The following is a 24,773-nucleotide window of genomic DNA, read 5'->3' as shown; positions in this document are numbered from 1 at the left end:
TTTATTAACCTACAGGTTCATATTTTTGTAATTTTAATCACTATTGGAAAGACTATTAGAACAGCTTTCCTATGAAGGCAGAACTAAGGGTCATTTAAAGAGCGGGCTGAATTAATCACACAATGTCACTTCAAATCTACCTTTCAATTCACTTTAAAGCTCGCCGTATGATTTACATGTGCATGGAGAATTATCTGCGGTTAGTTAAAGAAGAGATTAGGAGTGGCGTTTGACTGAAACCCACCTCCAGGAAAACTGGAGCATGCACCTGAGAGTGAGTGAGATTATTAAAAATGAAAAGTTGGGGGAGTGTTTCAGAAGGCTGACAATGGGACCATTAAATATCCCAAAGTTCAACTAATGTCAATATAACGCTACAAATCATTAGTACCTGTGGAGCGTCTCCTCCCTCCTCCGCATGCACGTGCTGCTGTGAGCCAGCCTCTGGAGTGTGGACAGTAAATAATACACCAAGAGAACATTAACCTTTAGTTGTGGTGTTAAGATGGAACCTCAATTAACAAGAGTAAATAATCCTTGTGATTACTTTTGGCTGGCCTTTATCTCATACATAACCTAATTAAATGGACCATCCAAACATAAAACCGCAACTAATCAAGAGCTTTGCTGAGGCGCTGCGTTATGGCTATGTGGGATTTTCAAAACACACCCACGCATGTGCGACCATCCATCTCCTCAACACACACACACGGTTTACAAAGAACTAATGGATAATAGTGAGTTTTGATTTTTGGATAACGTCTGTTGATTTCATGTAGAAAGCTGTTTTTTTTTATTGTAATGTTATTTTTTATTTACTTTATAATTAAAAGTACTTTATAATTTATTAATTAATTATCAATAGTTTCCTAAAGGGGCTGTTTTCTATACATTGTTTTTGGTGTTAGAAAATATTTATTTATTTATTCTTTTAGGTAACTTTGCCATATATAGTGACCAAATAAAATAATACGTCTTATGTTTGGCTATACCTAATAATTTGTTCCATTCATTCTTCCAAAGTACTGCAAACTAGCCCTTATGTAATTCTTTCCAAGACTGAAGAGCTGGACATTGATTATGTATGTGTTTTCTGCTGACAATCACTCTGTTCTATGTAATTAGAGCCAGAGTTTTTCCAAGAAGTAGCTTCACAAAGTTATCTGTTGAGGAAAATCTGGAAGCTCAGCAAAACTGGAATACAAGCCTGTATCCTGACAGTTGTCATAAAGCTCAGGTCTCAAGAAAACTTAACAAATGATCTAACTGTGTCTGCAGGAAACCTGCAGTCAGATACTGATTGATCCTGGATAAATTGGCTAAATGATAGCGAGAGAAAGAGAGAGAGAAAGTTTGACCTCACAAAGTCTGCTAAATGTTGAGAAAGAGTGTGTTTCATCATGTTGTGCTGTTTATTGTGTCACAAGTGTATTTGTGGTGCTGGCTAGAATGAATATAGAAAGTTTGATTATTTTTAAAGCGTGTCTGTGATCAGGATGGGCAGGTGTTCCAGGTCATTGAATGTTGTTGAATTATTTTTTTGCATGTAAAGCTCTGTGTAGTGTCAGTGGTGTTACCATGAACCATGTTAGTACAATAACTTCTGGGTTATGAAGAAAGAAAAGGCAAAATTAAGAACAGCCACAAATATCTTAATTTCCAATTTAAACATTTTGAACATACATTTATTTGTGTTTTATTGTTAAAAAAAAAACAAAAAATGTAAAAACATTTTGTTTTTGTTTTTTATTTTTCCGAACAGAAATCTGCAACAAGACACAAATGCCGGTCCTCTGGCAGTGTGGGCAACTGTCTTACTTTGGGGACGCTGCGGCTGTGTGAAGATGAAGCTCCTGTTAATAAACCTGGATTACATCATTACTTGTGAGTATTGATAATCTGACACAAATATTTTTTTTTTCTTTGTGCCCATCCTACTGATGGACATTTAGCACTTCTTTAAGCTGATCAGTATATACTACGCTTATGGATTAGTACCCTTCATAGGCTTGTTTTCTGTTGCTGACACCAACAAAGCAATGCTGTTGTGTTTTGTTGTTTCTTTTTTCCAGTATGGTGATGTGACCTTAACTAAGATTCTCCCACATAATTATATATATTGATCCCTCCTGAGCACAATGATTTTTTTTTTTTTTTGCAGTTTTAATCCAAACTAATTTTATTTTAATTAATCCAAGAGCATCTTATCATATCTCACTCTAAGACAGTTGCAGTAAATGCAAATATGTAAATAAATTACTGGTAACTTGTTAACACACGAGTCTTTGCGTGAACTGTAACGTGATAATGATAAACAAAATGATACCAAGATAACTGAACAGCTGTGAAACGTTAAGTAAAACATTGCATCTGCTTGTTGTATTACAATGTTGCTTCTGTTGCACTATGTAACCACAACAAATCTTTTTGTTTTTTTCATTTTAATTTGCACATTTCCTCTATTACCTACTGCGGCTGCTATCACTGAGCATATCATCAAACAAAGAGTGTTTCTGAACAGACAGTTGAACTTATTTGAGGTCAGTAATATCAGATTCGGTTTCATTATGTTTGCAGGTTGGAATTGGTTTAAATAGGCCATAGGAAATTGACTCTATTTAATCTGAGCATTGAAATGTAGACCGTGTAATCAGTTCTCGTTCACATGTGGGCCAAGATAAGACTGGTTTTATTTGTGTGTAAATCTATCCTGAGAGGCCTCATTCTTGGCTGTGGCTATAGTAAGCCATGCCTCCAAGCTATAGCAGCGTGTGTGTGTGTATAACTGGTCCTTCACTCGCGGTCCCCACCCTCAGCCTCAGGATCCTTGTGTAATTGAGAGATGATCTGGGCAGTGCACACAAAGCGTGGTCACACCGCCTCAGGAGGTGAGGACAATAATCTTTGTAACAAGGCGAAGACGCTCCTTCCTCTCTCTCTCATGGTGGAATTAAGGAAATGTTACTCAAGGGAAAATCATTATTTAAGTGTGTTGTTCTATTGAAGTAGAAGTTTAACAGAGAGGCATGCCCAACACGTCAGGACTACTGTAAAAGCAGTGTGTGGAGAGCGCTCTCCGATATATGTGTGTCCCTGATCATTTGCATCTATGTGTGTTACTTCAGCTTTTATGAAGAAAACTTGATTGTGAGTTGTCATCTTCCCTTTAATTACAGCCTCGGCTTGGACGTATATGCATACAAATGGCTTATTGAAAAGGAGTTCATTTGAAAAACTACAACAAAACCATTTGTTCCCAACAAAACAGCACTTGCTGTATGACAAATGATGCCTTAGTCTTATGAATAATTCTCAAATTCGAGGCAATCAAGTTTTAAAGATATCGTAAATCCTGTCTGAATGGCCTCATTCATTACACCGCAGAGATGGGAGGGATACTAATAAAGCCTTACGTCTGAAAGTGCGTCTGACTTCCGCGCGTCGCTGGGAGATGTTCGCTGCTGAGCTGATGTATGGTGCGACTTGACTGTATGGTGATGGCGACGGCGCCGCGGCCTCGTTAGCATTCTGCTGTAACCCTCAGGCAGGGGTGTCAGATTCTCTCAAAATTTACAGCTCAGTTTGGAAGCCAAAGATTCAGTGCATAATGGCTGCAGGGACCTTTATAATGAATATACTGATCCTCACTAACCAAGGTGTGCAGTCAGGAAAATGTTGATTAATGAACAAGTACATATGTGAAAGGTTAGCACCGGTCGGAAGTAGAACAAAAATAACACTAAATTGTTCAATTGATTGCTGCTTTTAGTTGCTAGGGTAACTGAACCCTGTGATATAGGCTTTGTGCCTTCTGTCCAAGTGCCAGCATAACTTATAAAGAGGTGCTATGTGCACTTTCTTATAGCAGAAAATCATTGTAGGTGATGCTACTGCCTCCAAGATATACTAATCTATGTATTTATACATTTGTCCTGACTTCAGTCTAATGCAACATTGGATAGATAGAATTGGATAGAATGGTGGAATCATGTTGTTTTGCTCATACTACTGTGGCCTGCAGTGACAGTGACACTAAGTTGATGATATCCACCAATCTAATTTGTTATTTTGGGCATATGTACTAGTTACTTTAAGGTTAGCTAAGCTAGCTTGCATCATGATGTGGTAGGACCAAGCTGCAACGTTTGGGGCTCAGATCTGAAGCTCATGCGGAAGTGTCAAAACTTGTAATTCACGCTGCAACCACTGGGGGCTGGCTTCAGAAGGGAGTAATTTCCCATAGACTCCCATGTTAACATGTTTACAGCCTGGTACAAAAAACCACTCTGGTCTCAAATGATAAGTTCTCTTCTAGTGTCAATTGTACGGGGGGTGAAAATTTTTACAACTGACTCATTTTAATTATATTCGGACTTAAAATTACGCATAATTATGGGGGTTGTCGCTTGAGCGACAGACAGTTGCCGTATCCCACCGAGCCTCAAAACGGCTCACAGAAACAAACAAACAGGCACAGAAGCTCTCAATAGTTTTTACTGTCAGTGGGTTGGACTCAGTGTGTCAAGGTCGACCAGCTGAGCTGGAGCCAGCCAATCCTGTGTTACGCTGACATTAGGAATGCCCACCCATTTATTATATAGTGCGTAGAAATAGATGGATAAATGAACAAAGAGAGGAAAAATGAATAAATAAATGTAGTCATATATTAATAAATATTGTAGAAACACACACAACAAAATAACCTAAACAAAGGTGGTTGTTAAATTTAATTGAATTAAAGACAGTAATGTAAGAAGAAACATATTTATGTATGTATTAATTTATTAATAGTTATGTCATTTTTTTAGTCATAAACATAAACGACAATCAATAGCTGCAAACTGAACTGAACTGGCTGCCTTTAAATGAGTAAAGCTACAAACCGATGTGTATTTTGGTAATAAAATGACATGATTTATGTAGACTAGGTGTGGCCCTCCTCAAAATCAGAAAGAATAGTGAGCTGAGAGAATAAAACAAGAGTGTTTGTGGACTCCTTCAAACAGTGAATGTTCCACGGACCTCGTGCATTTGAATGAACAGAGGTTTTAAAATGTCCCTGCACGTGCCGCCTGCCCGTCCTGCTTTAGACGTCTCATTCCTTGAGCACTCTTCTGCTAAGAAGGGTAGGAAATGTGAATTACAACTAAGCTACTTAACCACAATGAATTAAGGCCTAACATTTGAAAATTTGATACTGAAATTACTGTCATTATGGTGCATTATGTCTGAGCATAATGATTGCTTTGGCGCTGTTTGAAGACAAAGGCAGACTCTGGGGGAAGAGTATATTCAGAGGAAAAGTTGATTTCACGCGGATGTTAATGATATGTGAACTTCAAACCTTCATTTTAACAGCCGTCATTTTCTGCCATTTCACAACTCATCTTTTGTTAGCTACCTAAATAGTACTGCGTCTGCGAGTCCTTTCTCTTTTCTTTGGACACAGAGTGAGCCGTGCACACACAGAGAACTACTTTTTCAGACAGCAGTGTTTTTTCCAGGCACATGTTTGCTGTGTACAGCACGTGCTTCAGTGGAGAACAAACACTGTAAAGGCTCAGAGAGAAATGCAGTTTTGAAAATCTTATGAACAATTGAAATGTGCAGTCAATGTGCATCGTTTAGCTAAAGCATGAACAGAGAGCTACACAGCACTTGTGCAGATCTTTCTTTGGCCTCGGCTGTGTTTTTGTGGGTATAAAGTTTGCACCAAATGTCTGGGGTGTTGACAAAGAGATGAAGTGCATACCAAGAGCGGGGACCACACAGCAACTGTGACCACGTTTTCCCCGCAGCTTTCTTATCCAACTTCCAAAACAGACACATGGAAAATGGGACTGTCTTAGGCTCCTTTGGTTTTTTTTTAGAGTGTTTCCAAGGTTGCAAAGAATGTAGAGACCAACTGGACCTGTTATTAATTCTCCATCAGTTTCAGTTTGGATGCCTGAAAGCCAATTAAAGGAGAACTTAATTGAATCAGCCTCAGGACCCTCCTGAGCAGGAACTCAAATGAATTGTGCTTGGGGACGGATAGCAGGGAAAGAGGAGGAGGGCATGGGAGGTTAAATAAAAAAAGGCTGAAATTACCCAGAGTCTCAGTCTTTGCTGGGAATAATGGCTACAGACTGACCCTGCTATGATGTAAATTAAATCTTGCTTGTAAACCTTATCCAACCAAACCACATGCTGTCTTTAAAGAACAAACTTTAATGCTAACCTCTGTTCTGCTGTTAGCTAGGATCCTTCAACCAGAGTCAATCATCAATAAAAACTATGAAAATATTAGTTGGTCATTAAAAACTCAAAAGAATTATCAATACATATATTGCAGGGACTTCACTGCTCACTTAGAGCTTTTGTAAACACATCAGACTTTCACTAACGATAAATGCATGACAATACAAGACGGTAATGTTTTGCATTAATGTTTTCAGCTCTGTCAGTTATCATTGCACAGCTGCATGATTCCATATGTCAGTTTGTAATATATGTGGCACTGTCTACTGACAGAGTTTGGGTACTTGGCCTACCTGGGTCAGACAGACGGCATAAATAACAATATGTGATCATCATTTGTGTACCTCATAGACTGATGAGCATCCCTACTGAATACATTGAAATGTTAGAATCGCAGTTACAGATAGCTAAGCTAAGCTAGGCTAGCTTGTTAGCTTCCACTTTACATAAGCTTACCTTCTTCAAACAAATAAACATTGTGTAAAGATAATCATATGAATTTGGTTAGAGTTGATGCACTTTAAGACATTAAAACGCTGCAATATTGTACAATATATCCATACCGGTCACTTTAAACAGTTAATTTGCACTGTTACTCTTTGTATTCTTTATTCTATTTTTATATTTATTTAGATATATTTTAAGCATGCCCTTTTCACTCCACGTGTCTTACTATGTGCAAGTCAAGAGCTGTATTGTGCCTTGCGTAATGACAATACAGATTCTTGATTCTTAAAATGAATGATGTGAGCTTAGGTTACAGTGAACACTTTTCCTTACCTCACTCAATATACCTCAAAAAAAATTAAATTAAATTAAATAAAAATTAAAAAATAAGAGGTTTCTGGTTCTTCAAAGGGCAGTGGCATCAAGTCTGTTGTTAAGGTAACTAACCTAATCCCACTTGCTTAAAAACAAGTAATACTTGTATATATTTATTTTAAAGAAAACAGCTAACCTTTGCCTCTTATGTTCTGTTGTTGTGTATTAAGTACGAAGGCTGCCGGCTGAGAATGTAAACAAGTGGTAAACATGTTAGCCATACGTCAATCACCTGCTGCTAATAGTAAAGCAATAAAAGGGTTAAACTGCACAATGCTGTTGCATGATAGTTTTTAGAAAAGGACACATTTTAGTAGATGAATCCAAAAGAAAGACAATAAAGTGCCAGTTTGAACAGTTATCTATCTGTGTGTGTGTGTGTGTGTTCATTCTCACACACATTTACCTCAAGGCCATGTTCCATTGTCCTGGGAAAGCCATGAGGACATGAGGAGGAATTCCTTTCATGTGTCATCTCCTGTCACAGTACTGTCCTGACAGAGGCTTAGTGACATACGAGAGGCCTCGGCAGAATGTCCTGCTTTTAGTCAAATGAAGTGTCTGGCAGCTGCTGCATTCATCAAAATCAAAGGATAATCTGCTTTCCATATAAAATCAAGTGATGATTAACATTTTTTTTTATCCAAAGAGGGAGGGTGGAGCGTGTAAGCTAGCTCCTTTAAGGAGACATTTGAGAGACAGGAGGTGGGACGGTTCACAAAATAGATAGATTTGAAGTCATATGAACATAGTAAACAGGAGTGTTGCTTCATTTATGACTTTCAGGCTTTTTTTTTTTTTTTAGCCATAACATACAATACACATTACACACCACTATAATATACACTAGTGTAATTAAAAGAAATGATCGGTGAATGCATCATGAATACATAATAGTCTAAAAGTTGAGTAAAATATAGGTTTAGTTATTTATTTACAATGGTTTTATGCATTTTGATGTCTATTTTTCATAGAATAAAATGCAATCCAAGACACAATAGGTCAGGAACCGATATTTTGAAATGGCCTGAATCAGGGACCAGTATATGGTACTTTGATACATACTCATTTGTGTATACTACAGGGAAATAAATGTTTGTTTGTTGAATGCATGGATGACATCTTTGGAGAACCAAAACACTTTATAAATGGCCCTGCCCTTATCAACATGTATTCTGCAGCTGCTGCAATGAACAATAAACTACCAGGGAGCAGCCAGAGTTTGCACAATTGGCTCCATAAATCCAGAATCAGCTGGGCTTTACTAACAAATAACTAGCCAGATAAACCCCCATCAGTATATTCAACCAGATAACCAGATTAGAGTGCTCTACTTTACCCATGGAGTGAATTAAAATGTGTTTGTGCTCACAGTCAGCATCAAAGTTCAGAAATAATGTGACCCTCTCCTAAAAATTAAACACATTCACATTAGCACAATTTGCTAACTAATGAAACTGATGGCATTATTTATTTATTTAACAGACATCTGCTGTCAGAGTCAGGCAAAAAACACAAAAACACAAATGTCTCTCCTTCTGACCCTTGTTCAGGGCTAAGGAAGTTTCTCCTTCATAACCCCACTAATGTCTCCTCCTCCTCCTCCTCCGGACTCCAATCAAAAGGGAGTGGGTGTAGGGGGGGCATTCTGTGGCTCTGGAACTCTTTTTCTTTATAATTACACCCTCCTGGATTGACCGAGCACCAGCTAGCCCTCTGCTATTTGTGCTAATTAGTCCAGAATGTGAGCTGTCAACATGCAAAAATCGTGCCACTAGGCCCACAATGCCACAGCCACCCCCACTGTGTTCAACAACAAGCACCTAGCCTCGGCCACTGGAATGCATTAACTTTTTTTTTTTTTTTCCCTCGGCGACTCATGTCAAATCCAGGTCCCTCAGAACAAAATCTTAATAATTAACTGGCAAATTTTAACATGATTGCTTCTGACACACCTACTCTGGTAATTATTGCTTTGAGGCCATGTGCTAATGAAATTAATGCATTCATTGCCCCAACAAATTAGCATAACTCATACAAATGGCCCACATTTGAGACCTCGTTGCAAAAAAAAAAAAAAAAAAAAAAAAAAAAAAAAAAGGGTAAACAACATAGAAGAGGAGGCAGCTTAAACAATAAAGAAAAGACAGAGAATGAAGTGGCTGGCACATGGAATTGGAGACTATGACGAGCAGACTTGCTTTAATGGCAAAAGCCTCTTAATGTTAACCAAGGGTGATTGCAGTAATGCATTAGAGTGATAGCAGAGCAGGACCAAATGATTATCACTAGCATCATTAGAGTCGTTGCTGATCTACATATACATCTCTCTGTGGACAAATATGAAATGGTCGTGCCACTGCAGACATTAAAATGTTATTATACTGATGCATTAACTTACTGTAGCAGGGTTCATATCAGTATACAGTAGCAGCTTCCTAACAGTCGCTCTCTAAATGGTGCAGCTGCCACTCGCAGCATCTACCGGTCCTGCCACTAACCCCTGTTCCGTGGCTGTTTGGTCTCTCAGTGGGACGTCTCTCAGACACTTACTGCTAGCCATTAATATTTGATGATGATGCCATCGGTACAATGGGGCGAAGACAAGTGCAACAGTCAGTCGGAGAGATGCTGCAGAAGTGTAAGAAATGTCCCCTCATAGCTTAAAAAAAAGAGAGAGATGGTTTAACACCTAAAAAAAATGTGTTCGCCTGCAGCCAAATACTGTCAGGGAAACAGGAAACCATGAAATCAGCCTCCATTTAAACAACTAACACAGTCAGGTGAGACTCTGCAGATAGGCTCATGGTAGTGTTTACCTGAACGTCTCTCAAGACAATACAGGGACTTCATTTCATTCAGCAAATCATCATCAACCCCAGCACAGATCATAACAGTAGTTAATGTAGATCAACAGTGTAACAGTGCAAGGCCATTTGAACTTAATGCTAATTAAAATGGATTTTCAGCTTTTGCTAAAGTCAGTTCATTTTTGTGTAGTAGCAGCACCCCTTATAAGGACCAGACCAGAGATTACGAACAGCTCATGCTTTGCCTACTGAGCAGTAGGATTTTCTTGATATTCATAAAATAACAAAACTATTTAGGGCTGGAACGATTACTAAAGTAGTCGAGTAATATTCAAGGGCAAAATGCATCAACAACTAATTTTGGGTGCAAGAGGCCCTGGGTTCGAAAGCGACCCTGTCTCCCCCACATTACCAACTCAGAATGACTCAAAATGTCATCCAAGAACATTACAGCTTGGAGTGTATATTGGATGATATGTGTTACTAAACATATAATACAGAAAAGATGCAATCATCTCATAGTTTGGCTGTCATTGGTGTTGTTGTTGCAGCTGAGCAGTGAGTCCTAATAACTACCTATCAATAGGTAACCAGCTATACTGTGTCTAAAGAACAGTGGCCAATGTATAAAATAATACTACTAATCCTAAAGCTGCTGGTCCTTCAGGTGTTCACCTTGTTGGCACACGTCTTGGCCTTTTACAACAGAAAACAACATTTCACTCGAGACCAGCTGCTGATTGACCCCAAATGAAAACTACTAAAACACACATTCCTGGATGAATAACAACAGTCAGTGGAGACCTACCTGCAGACTAAATGTTTCATTTAACTTTCATCAGTGTGTGTGTGTGTGTGTCTGTGTCTGTGTCTTTGTGTGTGTGTGATTTCATGTTTAAAATACCCTGAACGCCTGAAAGGTCGCCGTCAAAGTTACTGTGACATTTTCTCTCAGTGAGCGGATCCCTCTCATACATACACGCAGGCCCAGACACAGCAAACCCTCTGCCGCACGGTAAACAATGAATAAAACACCCAGTCAGCCAGCTTGTGATGCTTTGACCCACGTCGCAACCATGAATACATACAACACATCAACAGCATACCTCCCTAATCTGAGATGGTTAGTAATGCTGCCACCTTATCCAGCATGCAACCCCATCTGTGATGACACATCAGCTCCGACCATTTCATAGGAATAAACTCACAAACACCGGGCACAATGTGCAGACGGAAAATTTGCATTAAGAACGTAACACAGGAAGGCATGATTAATTTCTGCTCATGAAATGAATACAGATTTTGTCATTACATGCCTTGTATCCTTTGCCAAATATTGTAATGTCTCACCCTCCTTTTCTGCAAGCGAGTGTTCTGCTGCAATAATAAGGAATAAAAGACAGCTTACAGCTCATAAGCAACACAACTGCTGGCAAATCAGCTAAATCACAGAGCAAAACAAAGACCTGATTGCTCATTAGTATTATAGATCTGTTCTGTTTAAATCAGTTTGGTGAGATCCAGACACTGTTTAATGGCTTAAATGCTGTTTGTTTAACTGCCTGCTACCTACATTTCATACAGTACAGATTAAAAGAATGAGACATCATCAAATATCTCATTGAATTTTTATATCACCATCCCTTCTCAAAGCGCGCACACACACACACATCAATACACTTACCTTGGCCTTGCAAATGATGCATCGCAGTCTGTCTTCACTCCCACATCCCTGTAAGGAAACAACATTTAAAAGTAAATTAGAGACAGAAGGGAAGCTCTGAAGCTGAACTTCAGCAGAATGACACGCAGCAGCAGCAAATCATTTGTTTGTGTTTTAATCAATAAACTAATTATGTGTGTTTGGGAAATGTTATAGTATTTTTTTAACCCAAAGGTGCATTACATACATAAAGATGCTAATTTGATTTCATTGCTAAAAACCTGTATAATACAGCGGTTGGCTTTAAGGAGCAAAAAACACTGCAAAAAATTAAAAAATAAAAATATTGCAATACTATAAAACACTAAACAGCAACACAGTGAAAAAAATCTAAAATGAAAACACTGTAAAATCATAGCACACACACAACAACAACCTCATACCACTTTGTTCTAGTGTTGCAGACATTTTGCGCTCAGGAGGCTACGGGAAACACAGAAATACAATATTTTTCACCACTCTAAAACCCCACAGCACAACTATATCAAACTAAATTCACAACCATTCAAATCTTTTTAACTTTTTACCTAACTAAATTGTAAACTTCTGCAACAATGTCCACAATCATGTGACAACCATACATGTATGGAGCTATTTCAATATTGTTAAAGCACACTGGTATTGGCTGTTGCTCAAAATCCAGGTACTAGATATGACTGTTCAAAATAAAACAATAAAATTACATAAACGTTGTCTTCTAGTTTGCCGTAGCGCTGTGCACCTCAGGGGCACTCGGGGTACAGCAGCTGACAGACGATCATAAGTGCTTTCTAGTACATAAACTAGAAAGTAGCACTTCATCTGACAGCAGTGCACGTGAAACAACAAACAACATGTAGACAGCAGTCAGTCTTGGAGCTGCTGCTAGCTTACCGAAGATACTAATAACAAGAAAAGCATTTGTACAAACACAAACTGCCAAATCCACAGCTAATATGCATGGCATGTACGGTTGTAGGAGCACATTTTGATAGATGTTAATGGCATATAATTATAGAACACTGCTATTAGGCAATGTGATTTTATAAAGAGGACCATTGCCCCTGGCACTGTGGCTTGATTGCTGTGAGTGTTGGGCTAATGAATGTAAACCAGGTCTGTTTGCAATGATGAGAATTATCAACCCGAGAGAGAGAGAGGGAGAGAGAGAGTGAGGAGAGAGAGGGAGGGAGGGGATGCTTAACTCACTATTCTCACTGCCTGCAATTAAAAGGAGACACAGGCATGCACACAAACACATTTATCACATGTGAGGAACATTTCTAATGCATGTCATCGTCCTCAGTTCATCTCATTATGTTTTTCATCTCTTCACACTTTCTCCCCACTGACTCTATATTTAGCTTTTCCTTTTTTTCTTCTTCTATTATGTGGTTTATTTCAGATTGTTGGGAATAGGAATACCACTCGTATTACCCTCAACAGAGTGAAAGCAGATGTACAGAAAAGGATCCCGCAGCCGTTTTTGGAGATACTTGTGTCCTGTATTTTCTCAAGCAGCTGTCTGCGGGGCCGGGCAGTGAAGCACACACCAGGCCATGCTCGGCTGGTGCGGTGTGAGCCATACAGTCCTCTCATGCCCTTGTACTCTGTGCTGCAAGGGGTTTCACCCCTCTAGGAATGCGCTCCCTATAATGAGGGTCAAGGGTCAAAGTGCCGCTGCGCCTGGAGGCCGGGATCTCCCAGGCACACTCAGTCACTGACTCTGTCCCTATATTTAAATCATGCCTCAGGACGTGTTTTTCAAAGGGCATCTCCTAACTAGTTCCTGGTTACTAATTAGTTTTGTGCCCTGCTATTTGTCTTTGGGAACCTAAACGAGAAAGGGAGGGTGAGTGGTGGGAGGCAAATGAGGCAGTCTAAAAAAAGATAGCGTATGGTTTGCCTCAGTGCAGACGATAATCATTCAGATGGTCCTCTGCTGTTACCATGCTGAAGTACATATCAACAGTTGAAATTAATGCCAGCGCTGTTTTGTTGCCTTTGAATCCACAGAGCGCTGTATTTAGTGACAACATCTGCGCGAAGCTGAAATTAAATAAGGACCTGGAATATGCCCCCTTTTCTTTTTTGTTGTAGCTGCTTTTAGGAGTGGTAACGGCACACGCTAGCACTCCCAGCTGGCAGGCTCTGCCTCTCTCTCGCAAGTCAAATCATTATTGGATTACATTTTCTGGCTTCATAAAATGCGGTTAAGAGGCACTTTAGACATATGTGCATGACCTGCTTTTCAGAGATGGCTATCAGAGCAAAAGTGACAGGTCAATTGCTGATTTCTGTTCCGTAAAAGGGAAAGGGGCTCCCTACCCTGAGCACTCTAAAAGGTCGCATGCTCTCTCTCTGTCTGCATCTCTCTCACACAAAAAAAACTAAAGTAGTCTGGTAGCATCAGTCTCAGCTCAGAGTGGGGTTCTGTGTGTGTGTGCCTGCTTCATGAGCCTGTGTGAGTGTGTGTGTCTGTATATAATTGTATAGTGGGAAGACGCACACTTAATGGAAGTGGCTCTTCACTCTGACAGCTGGGTGGTGCAGATGAAAGGTCTGCTGCCGCATGTTGTCTACCACTTGTGGAGTATCCAGTGAGACCCTAATCTCACAGGAGTCCACAGCAGACACACATTTTCCCTTTAATTAATATACACTGATTGGTGTATTCAGTGTGGCCACCTACACATGCTCACGGGTACAGAATTAGATTTAGATAACATTCTGAAGAGTTGTTTATGCTGCAAATGGAGGCAACCACAACCTAGTACACATGTCAGCCACGGCATCGTGACCACCTACCACTCGGTCGTCTAGCCATCACAATGTGGCCCCTGTCAGAGCGGCTAAAATTCTTCTCCTTTTTCTATATTTTTCCTGTCTCTAACCCAACAAAAACAAAATGTTCACTTGCTGCCTAATATCAGGTAATCAGTGTTATTCTCTTATCATATAGTGCATACACTACCGATCAAAAGTTTGGGGTCACTTGGAAATGTCTTTATTTTTTTTTTAAATGTTTTTTTTTCAGTGAAGATAGCATTAAAGTAATCAGACATACAGTCTAGACATTGTTAATGTGGTAAATGACTATTCTAGTATAGAATAGTCATTTCTAGTACTTTCTGACATTTCTGACTATTCTAGTATAGAATAGTCATTTAGACTATTCTAGTTAGAAAAGGCTGATTTTTAATGGCATATATCCAAAGGTATACAGAGGCCCTTCTGTTCTGTTCTCCTGTGTTCTAATGGTACATTGTTTTAGCTAATCGTGTTAAAAAGGCTAATTGATGATTAGAAAACTCCTGTTAAATTATGTTGGCACAGCTGAACTGATCAGAGAAGCTATAGAACTGGCCTGGTGACCCCAAACTTTTAAATGGTAGTGTATATATATATTATATATATGTATTTTAATCATACAGGTTTAATAATAAATAATGTGCTGGCTTAATTCCCTTCTTTTATTTTAAATTCTTCAGAAACACAACTGATTAAGCTCTCTGAATGTGTGCACTGAGGTGGCATTATATGAACGAGTAAAGAGAGACAGAGAGAGAGAGAGAGCGTCTTCATAGAAGCGTCACAGTACAACTTCTACATGAAAGGGACTCAAATACCAGCTAAATGCTTCGATCTGAAGTTTGTTAATGAAAGAGTACAGTGTGTTTATCTGAGTTTTTTTTTTTGCTTATGTGTTGCTCCTTAAATGGAGGTGAACTGAAAGAGGCTGAAAGACCCCTAAGCAGCTGAAATAACTTTAAAAAAAACTGTACACAAAGCGATCACATTGTCTGTCCAAACAAAGTAACAAGCTGCTAAACTGCACACTCACGTCACATGACATGAAGTCATTTGCATACAGAGGAGGTTTATTACTTATGTGGAAGACTGCAGCTGAGGTGTTAAAGTCAGCCAGTGAATTTACATTTTCACATCAACACACCTCTTCACTCATTTTTTAGCTTTTATTTCTGGGAAAATACTTAGTACACAGTGGTAATTATACATTCTGGCAATTCAGTTTTGGCAGCGGCAGCAGTTTGCTGGGAATTAATGGTGGAAGAGTAATTAGCATGAGCAGCAATAAGCACCGACTGAACAGAGAGAGAAATGTATGCCACCTACGGAAACTTACATCTCTTCAGCTGACAGTGATCATTTGGGGAGGTGCAGAGCAAAGACAGCACATCGCTGACCGCTGCGTTACGACGAGCAGGACTACAGATGTTAATGAGTCGCTCTGCAGTGGGTGACCAGTGTCGGGTGCATGATAGCTTCCTGGATTTCTGCCAATCCATTATGAGGCACTTCTCACCACCTCAGCCCCTGTGTTTCAACCATGCAACGATGACGTCTTATCATTGTTAGCAACCCTCATTAAAACTAATTGGTATTGCCATTTGAAAGGTAGCTCATTAGGCGGAAATGTTTGTCTCAATGAGGAATGTTAGTGCGGCAAACACGGTTATTCAGTCAGAAGTCCAACACACACGTTTTGACAAACGGTTGATGAAGAGAAACAGCTGTGTCAAACTATCATTGTCCCCTACATGGAAGCGTCTTTCTTACCCTTTGGATCCATGTGGATAGACACATGTGATGGGCAAGCAAATTCTTGCAGTCACAGAAGTTCTTCAGTGGGTCACTGGCTTTGACTTCACCATCCTTGCATATAAAGCACTCTGTTGTCTCTGTAGGACAAATGGAGAAGACACAGGTTCAAATGGTTTCATGCTGCTTCAAAGTGTGATACACGTTAGGATTCACACCAGCAGAAATACATAATTCAGACTTTTCGTTTTCCTAAAACTAAAACTAATCAATCGATGGGCTGTATGCTTGGATTGGCATTTCCAGGTGGCTTTTTGACACTTGTTGGAAAGCAGAAGTTAACAACAGCACAACGAGTGTGTAGAGTACCTAAGAGTAATGAGGACTGAGGACATTTGACTTGACATGGCATTTTATTCTTGACACTTTTTCTGAACTAAGCAGATCTGGTGCTTGTGACATGGTGATCATGAAACAATAGCTCTTCGCTTCAATTCAATTTTTTATAGCATATTTTATTACAATTGTCTTTAGGTGATTTACAGTAACCCAGAGCTTAACCCCCAAAGCAAGCAATTAAAGGCAGGCACACACTCCCCTTCAACAGGAAGAAGCCTTAAGCAGGACCCAGCACTCATGACTTTAAAATCATAAAGTGGTGTTCATTTGCCAATAAGTTTATTTTCTGCAATAATCCAAATGTTAATGAAGAAAGTGCTGTTAGCTGTTGGATGACCACATTGCAACTTTGGAAATAATATTAAAATAGACAAAACACCAGCAAATAAAGAAAAAACCTACATTTGACAACATATGCATATTACACAAATAAATCTTGCTTCCTACAGCACTGGTGAGACGCAGACCTGATGACTACAAAATTAAAAGTTGTGAGAGTGAGAGTCTCTCATGGAGATAAATTAGGGCCAAAAGTTGTATTTATTTAAAATAAATAAATACAATTAATTGCAATTCTAACCTTTGAAACTGAAAAGCTCATGTTTCAGTTTCTTAAAATAAAAAAAAAATATAACCATAATTAAAACAACTAAGACCTCATTTATATAGAAAACATATGAGTAAGTTAAACATGAAAATAAATGCTTTATTTAAAAGTTGCTAGAAGTATAATACAACTGAAAAAGTCTGACATTTTGTTTACAACAAACTTAATGAATTTAATTTAATATACAAATTATTTCTTTGGGCCAGCCTGACTTGCAAACAAACATGTTGCTCCTCTGCCTGTAGCTTGAAGATGTGGAGAATAATTACTCAGGTTTTGAGAAGTGTGTGGATGAATGAATGATGTGCTAGATGCCGATCTACGGTGCGCACAGATTGGCATTGAGAGGCCCCCTAAGACCAAAGCTGACCAACTATGATAAGAAACCTCCACAAGACTATAAATAATGAGGGTCAAACATTCTGTGATGTCACAGATAGGTTTCTATTTTCATCGACATTTTGGCATTGTCTAACTACCTGCTATTCCAAATACAGGCTGTGCTGTAAACATGTTTATGTCTGCTGAAAAGTTGGACATGTTATGGAGCCAGCCCCCAGAGGCTGCAGGGGGAACTGCAGTTTTTATCACCTCTGTGTTGGCTTCATTTCTCAGCTCTGAAGGTGGCTGCGTCCACACATTCACACCGAATGTATCATTGCATTTTCCTTCAGCGGATGTTTTCTCCTTTTCTGCCGTGGCTGATGGAACATAGGATGAGGTGCTGCCTGACACAAGACTGTGTGTTTGGTTTCAGGGTGCAAAGAAGTATCAGCAGCTGATAATTGTTAACGACCACACATTATTTGCTGCCTTCACAACTCAACAGCTGCTTTGAACTCGCAGCAGAAACATGCTTAATGTCTTGTGGTGTAAATGATCTGTTCCTATTCAGTTGGGAGTGGACAACAGAGTGGAAGGGAATACATCATGTGCGAGCTGCCAGACATGTGCACCGAGGCTGGGGTTAGCCAGAAGACCTCATCTATTGTTTTATGCTACCATTGTGCTGCAGCCAGCACCTCTCATTTAACAGCAAACTTCTCCGGTATCTTCGTCAGAGATGATTGGCGAGCTTTGAAGCTAAATATTGGACAGTAGCTAGGAGCCAGATTCGCTGGTTTCATCCCACAAAAACACTGGGAGACAGCAGCAGCGCGGGAGAGCTGTCATCTGTGCGCTCGCCTGAATGGTGGATGAACTGCTGCCTCAGAAGCTCCTGTCTCTTTCGGGGCCTCTCGTTGAACCACATTGCTTCAGGTGAACATCTATCTTCAGATGAAAAATCTTTTAATCAAAGGCCTGGCTTTTAATGTAACTCATCGGAATCTGTGTAAGCAGATTTTATTACCGACCAGGCATATATCTCTACTGGCATTAATATCAGAGACAAGCTGAAAGGGAGAAACTTTTTTGTTTAGGCCTAACTCTGCCATGTTCAGGGTGGATGTGTGGTGTCTTACTTCCTTGTTACTGACACCAATACCTAGTCCACCACTTCCTGTGAGCTACTACAGTGTCAAAATGTATGTTTGCTTTCCTTTTGTCTCCCTGTCTAACAGTGTATCACCTTTAGTTAGTTTTCAGTCATTGTCAATATAAATGTGTGTGTGTGTGGAGGACCTTGCTGGAAAATAATGGAGCCATGTAGAGACATACCTATGGAGCATGGCAGTGTAGCTAACAGGCAGTCTGTATGATTCAACAGCCTGACCGAAAAGATTTTTCCAAAGTTACTGTGATGGCAGCTTCACCAATTATACCCACAAGTCCTTTTTAACATTTCACTCCCCTGAATCTGTGCTGCTTTTACGATCATTATGGTGAGCCCCGAGGCACTTCTGGAGCTAAATAACAGCAGTGCTGCTGAGAAAATAACTAGAAAACAACATTACAACAGAGATGTAAACATGCGGCGTGTCAATCGTAGCCAAGCTGACACGTCTGCGTGATCTGCGACTCCCATAATTAACTGTCAGCAGTGTCAGTGTTCAGCAGCATTTCATATGAAGGTGGGTGCTCTACTAACTGGCTGAAGTCGCCCTCTCTGCACGATTTAACAGCTAACAGAAGTTCCCCTGTACAGAAGCAGCAGCAGCAGCAGCAGCTCTGGGCTGCGTTGTTTCCATACAGGGTGACAGTGTTATCACAGAGGAGCATGTACCAACACCAGCTCTGTTTATGATTCCCCTCTGGTCTGAAAGTGGCAGGCGGGATATTTTAAATTCAGTATCAAACATGAACCGTTCAAAAGAAACTGACGAGGATAGCAGAAAAGCAAACTGAGCGGTTGAAAACACTGTACGGTGTACTACAAACTAAACAGAATGCCAGATTGGGATAATTTAATTGTCCGTTTCATTGCTAACGACCTCATTAACAGAAGAATGATGGGAAATCAGCATGGTCTGGGCGAAGAACCGCCTGTGTGACAGCCATCTGGCTACAATGGGGGGCGGGGTTGGGTGGGGGTTGGGAGGGATGGGGGGTGGGGGGGTACTTGTAAGCTAACACCGTGAACGTCACAACTTCCAAGCACGGACCTCGAGCACCTCTAGATGGAAGCTGAGATCTAGTAACAAAGCTTCATAACAATAAAAATGCCACTGCACTGATACTTGACAAAGTAATGAGGGAAGAAAACAAGAGGGACACGCCTGGATTCACAGTGTAGATCATGGGATATAAATCCTGAAGACTGCACACCTACAGTACATTTAATATGTATTTTTCTGAGAGATATATAGTAGGGATTGTCAAAGTGAGAGGCGGGCCTCCTCAGGGGGCCTTCAGCAGTTATAGGGAAGTAAAGAAAACATTGCACTAGTTATTATATTCATTAGCAAAAGGAAAACACATGACATGTCATAAAGATCTGTTATTTTGGGTGAATGGAGATACATTCATGCAGAGTTGAAAACTAATACATAATAAAGGCCTATTCTATGTATTTATTCTTAATCATGTCAAACATCAATATTAGGCTAAAGCTTGGTTCAATTACAAAGTGTGCACATGATTAAACAACATATTCATAATTCCAGGCAAAGCAAAACTATGCAAAACATAAACTAAGGTGGAGCGGTGAGGAGGCTAAAGGGCCCACAATCTCAAACCCTGATATATAATATGTCATATGTCCATTATTGTTAGAAAACTATGTTCTGTGAGTGGTTCAGCAGATGTAACAGGCTCCTATGATGTTAGGAAAACAATGTTACAGAGGCTTGATTTAGCACTTCCCAATTTTGATGACTTTCTCATAGACTGACAATACATTTAACCCATTTTACTCAAGCTACTGTATCTCTCTAATTAACAAAAAGCTATTCATTAGTTTTGTCACATTTTAAAAGCTACAAATCCGAGGCCAGGGGTCTTACTGTTGTGGTTTTGCTTGAAATTAAACAGCTAAAGTAGCCAACAGGCCCTTAAGAAAAGGAAATTATGAACACATTTTAGTAAGTAAGTGCTCAATTACCAAACAAAGTGATTTCTTAGAGCAGAATATTTGATGAATTTTTCTATCACATTTAGAAATGTGCTTGTTGTATATATTTCCCATCACCGTACAGGAAAAGATGACCTCAGGATTTATAAATAATAAACACAAATGTTATAGTCAGCCCTGTTTATCTGAGGCATTAAGGTTTATTTAAATTGATTTAATGATTAAATGGTAACAGGCTCTTTAACTGTTGAATAGACAGGCTTATTACACACACAACACTGTCACAGTACTCATCCTTCTAATGCTACAGGCGTGCCTCACTGTTGTCCTTGATATATAAACACATCAACCTTGCAAAGTAATGTATAACTGGCAAAGGAGACATACATACCTATAAACAAACTTCTGCATGACTCTGCACAAGACAGTGGTTGGTACTCGCTGCCCATTCCTCACTCTTTGTTTAGACTCCTCTCTGATTATTTCCAGACAGCAGTTTCCTCCCTGTCCTGCTAACATTCCTCTGCTTGCTCTCTCAGCTGATATATGAGCATTTAAACACAGACGAACACTTTAAAGCAGAAATCCTCCACAGTATTTCTACACTTTCTGCTCTTGCTTACTTCCAGTCAGCTGGTGGCTGTGTTTTCGTTTTTGCACCGGAAGTTGTGAAAGCGAGCGGCCAATCACATCAGTGCATTCAGGCACGTCAGAACAGGAAGTCTAATGAAGGGAGGGGGGGGAGAAAAGCTTTCCACTGAACTTTCTTCAGTCTGTCAGGACTGGTCTAAAAACAGATGCTGTGGGCAATACACTGAAGACTCAAACACACAATACAAAAGCCATTTCTTTTTCACTTCAGCCACATGCATTGAATGAAAGGAAAGGCCTATAAGACTAGCAACATTACATAATAAGGGAGAAGACTGTGATGGCACAGAAAGCACCGTTGTTGCAGCATGTGGTCATTAACAGTAAATGAGTAACGCGTTCTGGAATTTCCCCACGCATCTTTCTGTACTTGAGTAAAACATTCATGGAAAGTTATGTTTTTCCCCCACAACTGCTCTCTGCCTTAGAACGTGTGGGACTGTGTATCAGCAGCGGCTCCAGACATCCCTACGACAAACCTTATTATTTATTTAGTATTATTAATATTAATATAACACACACACACACACATAGAGAGATATATTATTATTATTTAACATCACATCCATGTGATGTCTCGTACCTTTACACACTGCACAATGTGTAGAAGAGTATTAATAAAAACAATAATATACTTTAAAAGTACATATACATAAAAGTACATACACATAATAAATACTATAAGTGCTGTACTTCTAAAAGCATTCCGAGGGGGGTGAGGCTCTGGCAGCATTGTATTAATGCACTAATAATGGAAAAACATACTTACTAAACATACTCAAGCAGACACACAACTTTATGTGATTGTAAAGTGGGAAGTGTTTCCCTTTCCTTACATGCTTTACATTCTGTTGTGACACATCTTTGCATTTACTAATTGTTTATTTTAAATATGCCACAGAACTCATGATCCACTCATTAGGAGACAATGTCCCTTCCTTTATGGCAGGCTTAGAGGTCTGTAGAGAAACATTCAATCTCCCTCCTCCTCCACACTCAAGGTGTCATCTCTTAATCTGCCCTCCCACTATAGAAATATCACTGTTTGTTATATATATATATATATATATATATATATATATTTAATAAAACTCTAAATCATCCATGGTTACCTTGATAAAAACATTAATAAATGTACACATGTAGTTCTGCTGTCCTACACGCAGCAATGAGACTAGCTTGTGATTAAGATTAGCTTGTTTGCTGGTATGGAGAAAATCAAACCTGTAACCTGTACCAGGGTCTAAGGCTACATTCAGACTGCAGGTCTTAATGCCCAATTCGGATTTTTTGGCATTTACAAAATAATATGCGACTGCTACCACTCTCCTGTGTGAACGGACTGCGGCCCTGAAGTTACCCGCATGCGCAGAAGAGGACACGACATCACACAATGTGTGCTTGTGTGGCTTTGTTTAAGTTAATGTGCGATCTCAGCCAACACAACCAAATAATATTAAGAAGAACGCTGAGAAGGAAGGCAGTGATGTGACTGCTTTTAGCGACAGTGACTTCATTCAATTTCAGAATGACGAGAACCTTTGAATACGTCTGCGAGCGCCTCTGGTTCACTTTCATGGCAAGAGAGTCGACATCTCCCGCAACCTGTATCTGTGAGCAAGCGCGTTGGAGTTGGGCTCTACTTCCTGGCAACAGGCTTGTTGCTAACAACACCGCTTGTCTGCCCGCCCCTATGTCGCAGAATTGTGATGTCCGTCGCTTTTCACCAATGCAAAAGTCGGATATATGCTGCATAGCCGTTCAGACTGAGGTCGCATTGCAAAAAATCGGATACATATCTGATTTAGGATCACATATGAAAGTGGCCTGGGTCAGATAAAAAAAAAAATTGAGCTGTTCAGACTGTCATGAAAATATCATATACAGGTCACATATGGGCAAAAAAAATCAGATTTGGTTCACTTTAGCCTGCAGTCTGAACGTAGCCTAAGGAGCTGGGCTGGGTCATTGTTACACTGTACCCAGATGCTGATCAATACTGTCCAAAAATAGGCCTACATGTTAAATTTTACTTGTTCCATTCCCACATAGGGCAATGCATAACTCAGATTTCAGGGCTAAATATATAAGCAGAAGTCAGTGTGGAAGAATCACAGCTTATCGAGAAGGAGAAGGCTACAAAGAGCGGGTCATGGGTTTCTAGTTGCTAAGGAAGAAGTCCAGTTTGTTTTGGATACAGGAAAGCGTTCGGGCCCCATGATGACAGCGAAGAGCTTCATGATCACAAGAGCATAAAGCATACGATACAGATTTGATTCTCATTACCGCACAGCTTGTTAGACTGAATTCAACAATACAAGTTAGGCTCTATTGGGAAGGTGGCTATGTGTTTCTAGATTACTGCAACATGTTATTTTTATTATACTATTTTTTTTTACACCAAAAACTGTCTCTATCACTATCAGTCATGCTATCATTATTACTGTGCAGTTCACACAGTTTATTTCTGTCTATAGAAATCTGAAGAGTCCCATACCTTTAACAAAGCACTCAGCTTCAAATAATAATAAAAAAAAACCTTGGAGAAGTTGTGGGGATGAGATAGGTCTACACTCTGCCTAATTAAATGGCACGTCTCCTACTATTCATGAAGAGCACTTATTAAAACAAGCATTCACATCCAATCCACTAGATAAATGACTTTACACCAAGTGCCATGAAGCCCATTAAATTGCTTCTTTAGAGATGGATCGGGTCCAAACACACAATCAAAGGATTTGACTGGGATTATCTCAGATTAGAAACACTCAGGGACAAATGAGGAGATGACAGGATATCATACATTGAAAGGATAAATTAGCAGTCACATACCAGACCAAATTTGTGATGGGTGTTAGGGAATAAAAAGAGCGGGGGAGAGAAAAAAAAAAGATTGAGTGCTAAAAAGCAAGGAACAGCTCTTTAGATTTCAGTAAGCCTGATGATACATGGCCAATGTAAACCACAGTAAAAGCTTTTCCCTTTCCCTCTAAAACCCTCCTGCCATGTAAATAACATCCACATCAACCACCACAGACCAAAAACATCAACCCAGGGGGAATTTTCTCACACTAGCTGCAGCCTAACAAACATTTTGTAGGAGATTTGAAACACACAGTCATCTTGAAACTTGCAATCATGATGTTAAAATGTTTTATTTGGTTTGACCTTAAGTCAAAACTTAAAATCTGCCCACAGTGCAAACGTGGGCAAGAACTCAAATAACCGTCTGTTCTTCACTTTTTCAGCCCCCGTGGAAAAAATATATTGATTTACTCTAGATAGCTTGTGCCTTCAGCAACTCCTTTAAAAATGTGCAGCTCTACAGAATTTGCTGTAAATTTAACCAAACGAGTGAGAATTGCGAGCTTAATTTTCAAAATCGAATGCTAACGAGCCCAGCTTTCTTGCATGCTAGATATTTTAGTTCCGCTCTAATTTGAATATTTTAAAGTAAAGTAAAGCCGGGCCTAGTGCTGATAAAACACTTTTCAGGAGGATAAATAATGTAGGCAGTGCTTAATGTTA

At 39.6% G+C, this 24,773-nt stretch overlaps 1 protein-coding gene across 5 annotated transcripts in view; it reads right to left on the bottom strand.

The window, feature by feature from the left end:
* Positions 1-24,773, bottom strand: part of LOC114434639 (uncharacterized) — a 123,568-nt gene that overhangs the window by 41,170 nt on the left and 57,625 nt on the right. For 4 of the 5 annotated variants that reach the window (XM_028403960.1, XM_028403963.1, XM_028403962.1 and 1 more), the window contains exons 6-7: positions 16,156-16,277; positions 11,557-11,604 (exon numbers count right to left, since the gene is read on the bottom strand). In XM_028403960.1, the coding sequence (XP_028259761.1) occupies positions 11,557-11,604; positions 16,156-16,277 (170 nt within the window). Of the gene's footprint in view, positions 1-11,556; positions 11,605-16,155; positions 16,278-20,985; positions 21,247-24,773 lie in introns of those variants that run through there. The other variant, XM_028403964.1, reaches the window with a different exon arrangement.

Source organism: Parambassis ranga, chromosome 4, assembly GCF_900634625.1.
Source record: "Parambassis ranga chromosome 4, fParRan2.1, whole genome shotgun sequence".
NCBI classification, from domain to species: Eukaryota; Metazoa; Chordata; class Actinopteri; family Ambassidae; genus Parambassis; species Parambassis ranga.
Note: the sequence above shows the minus strand (reverse complement) of the source record. Positions and strands in the feature narration are given on the sequence as shown.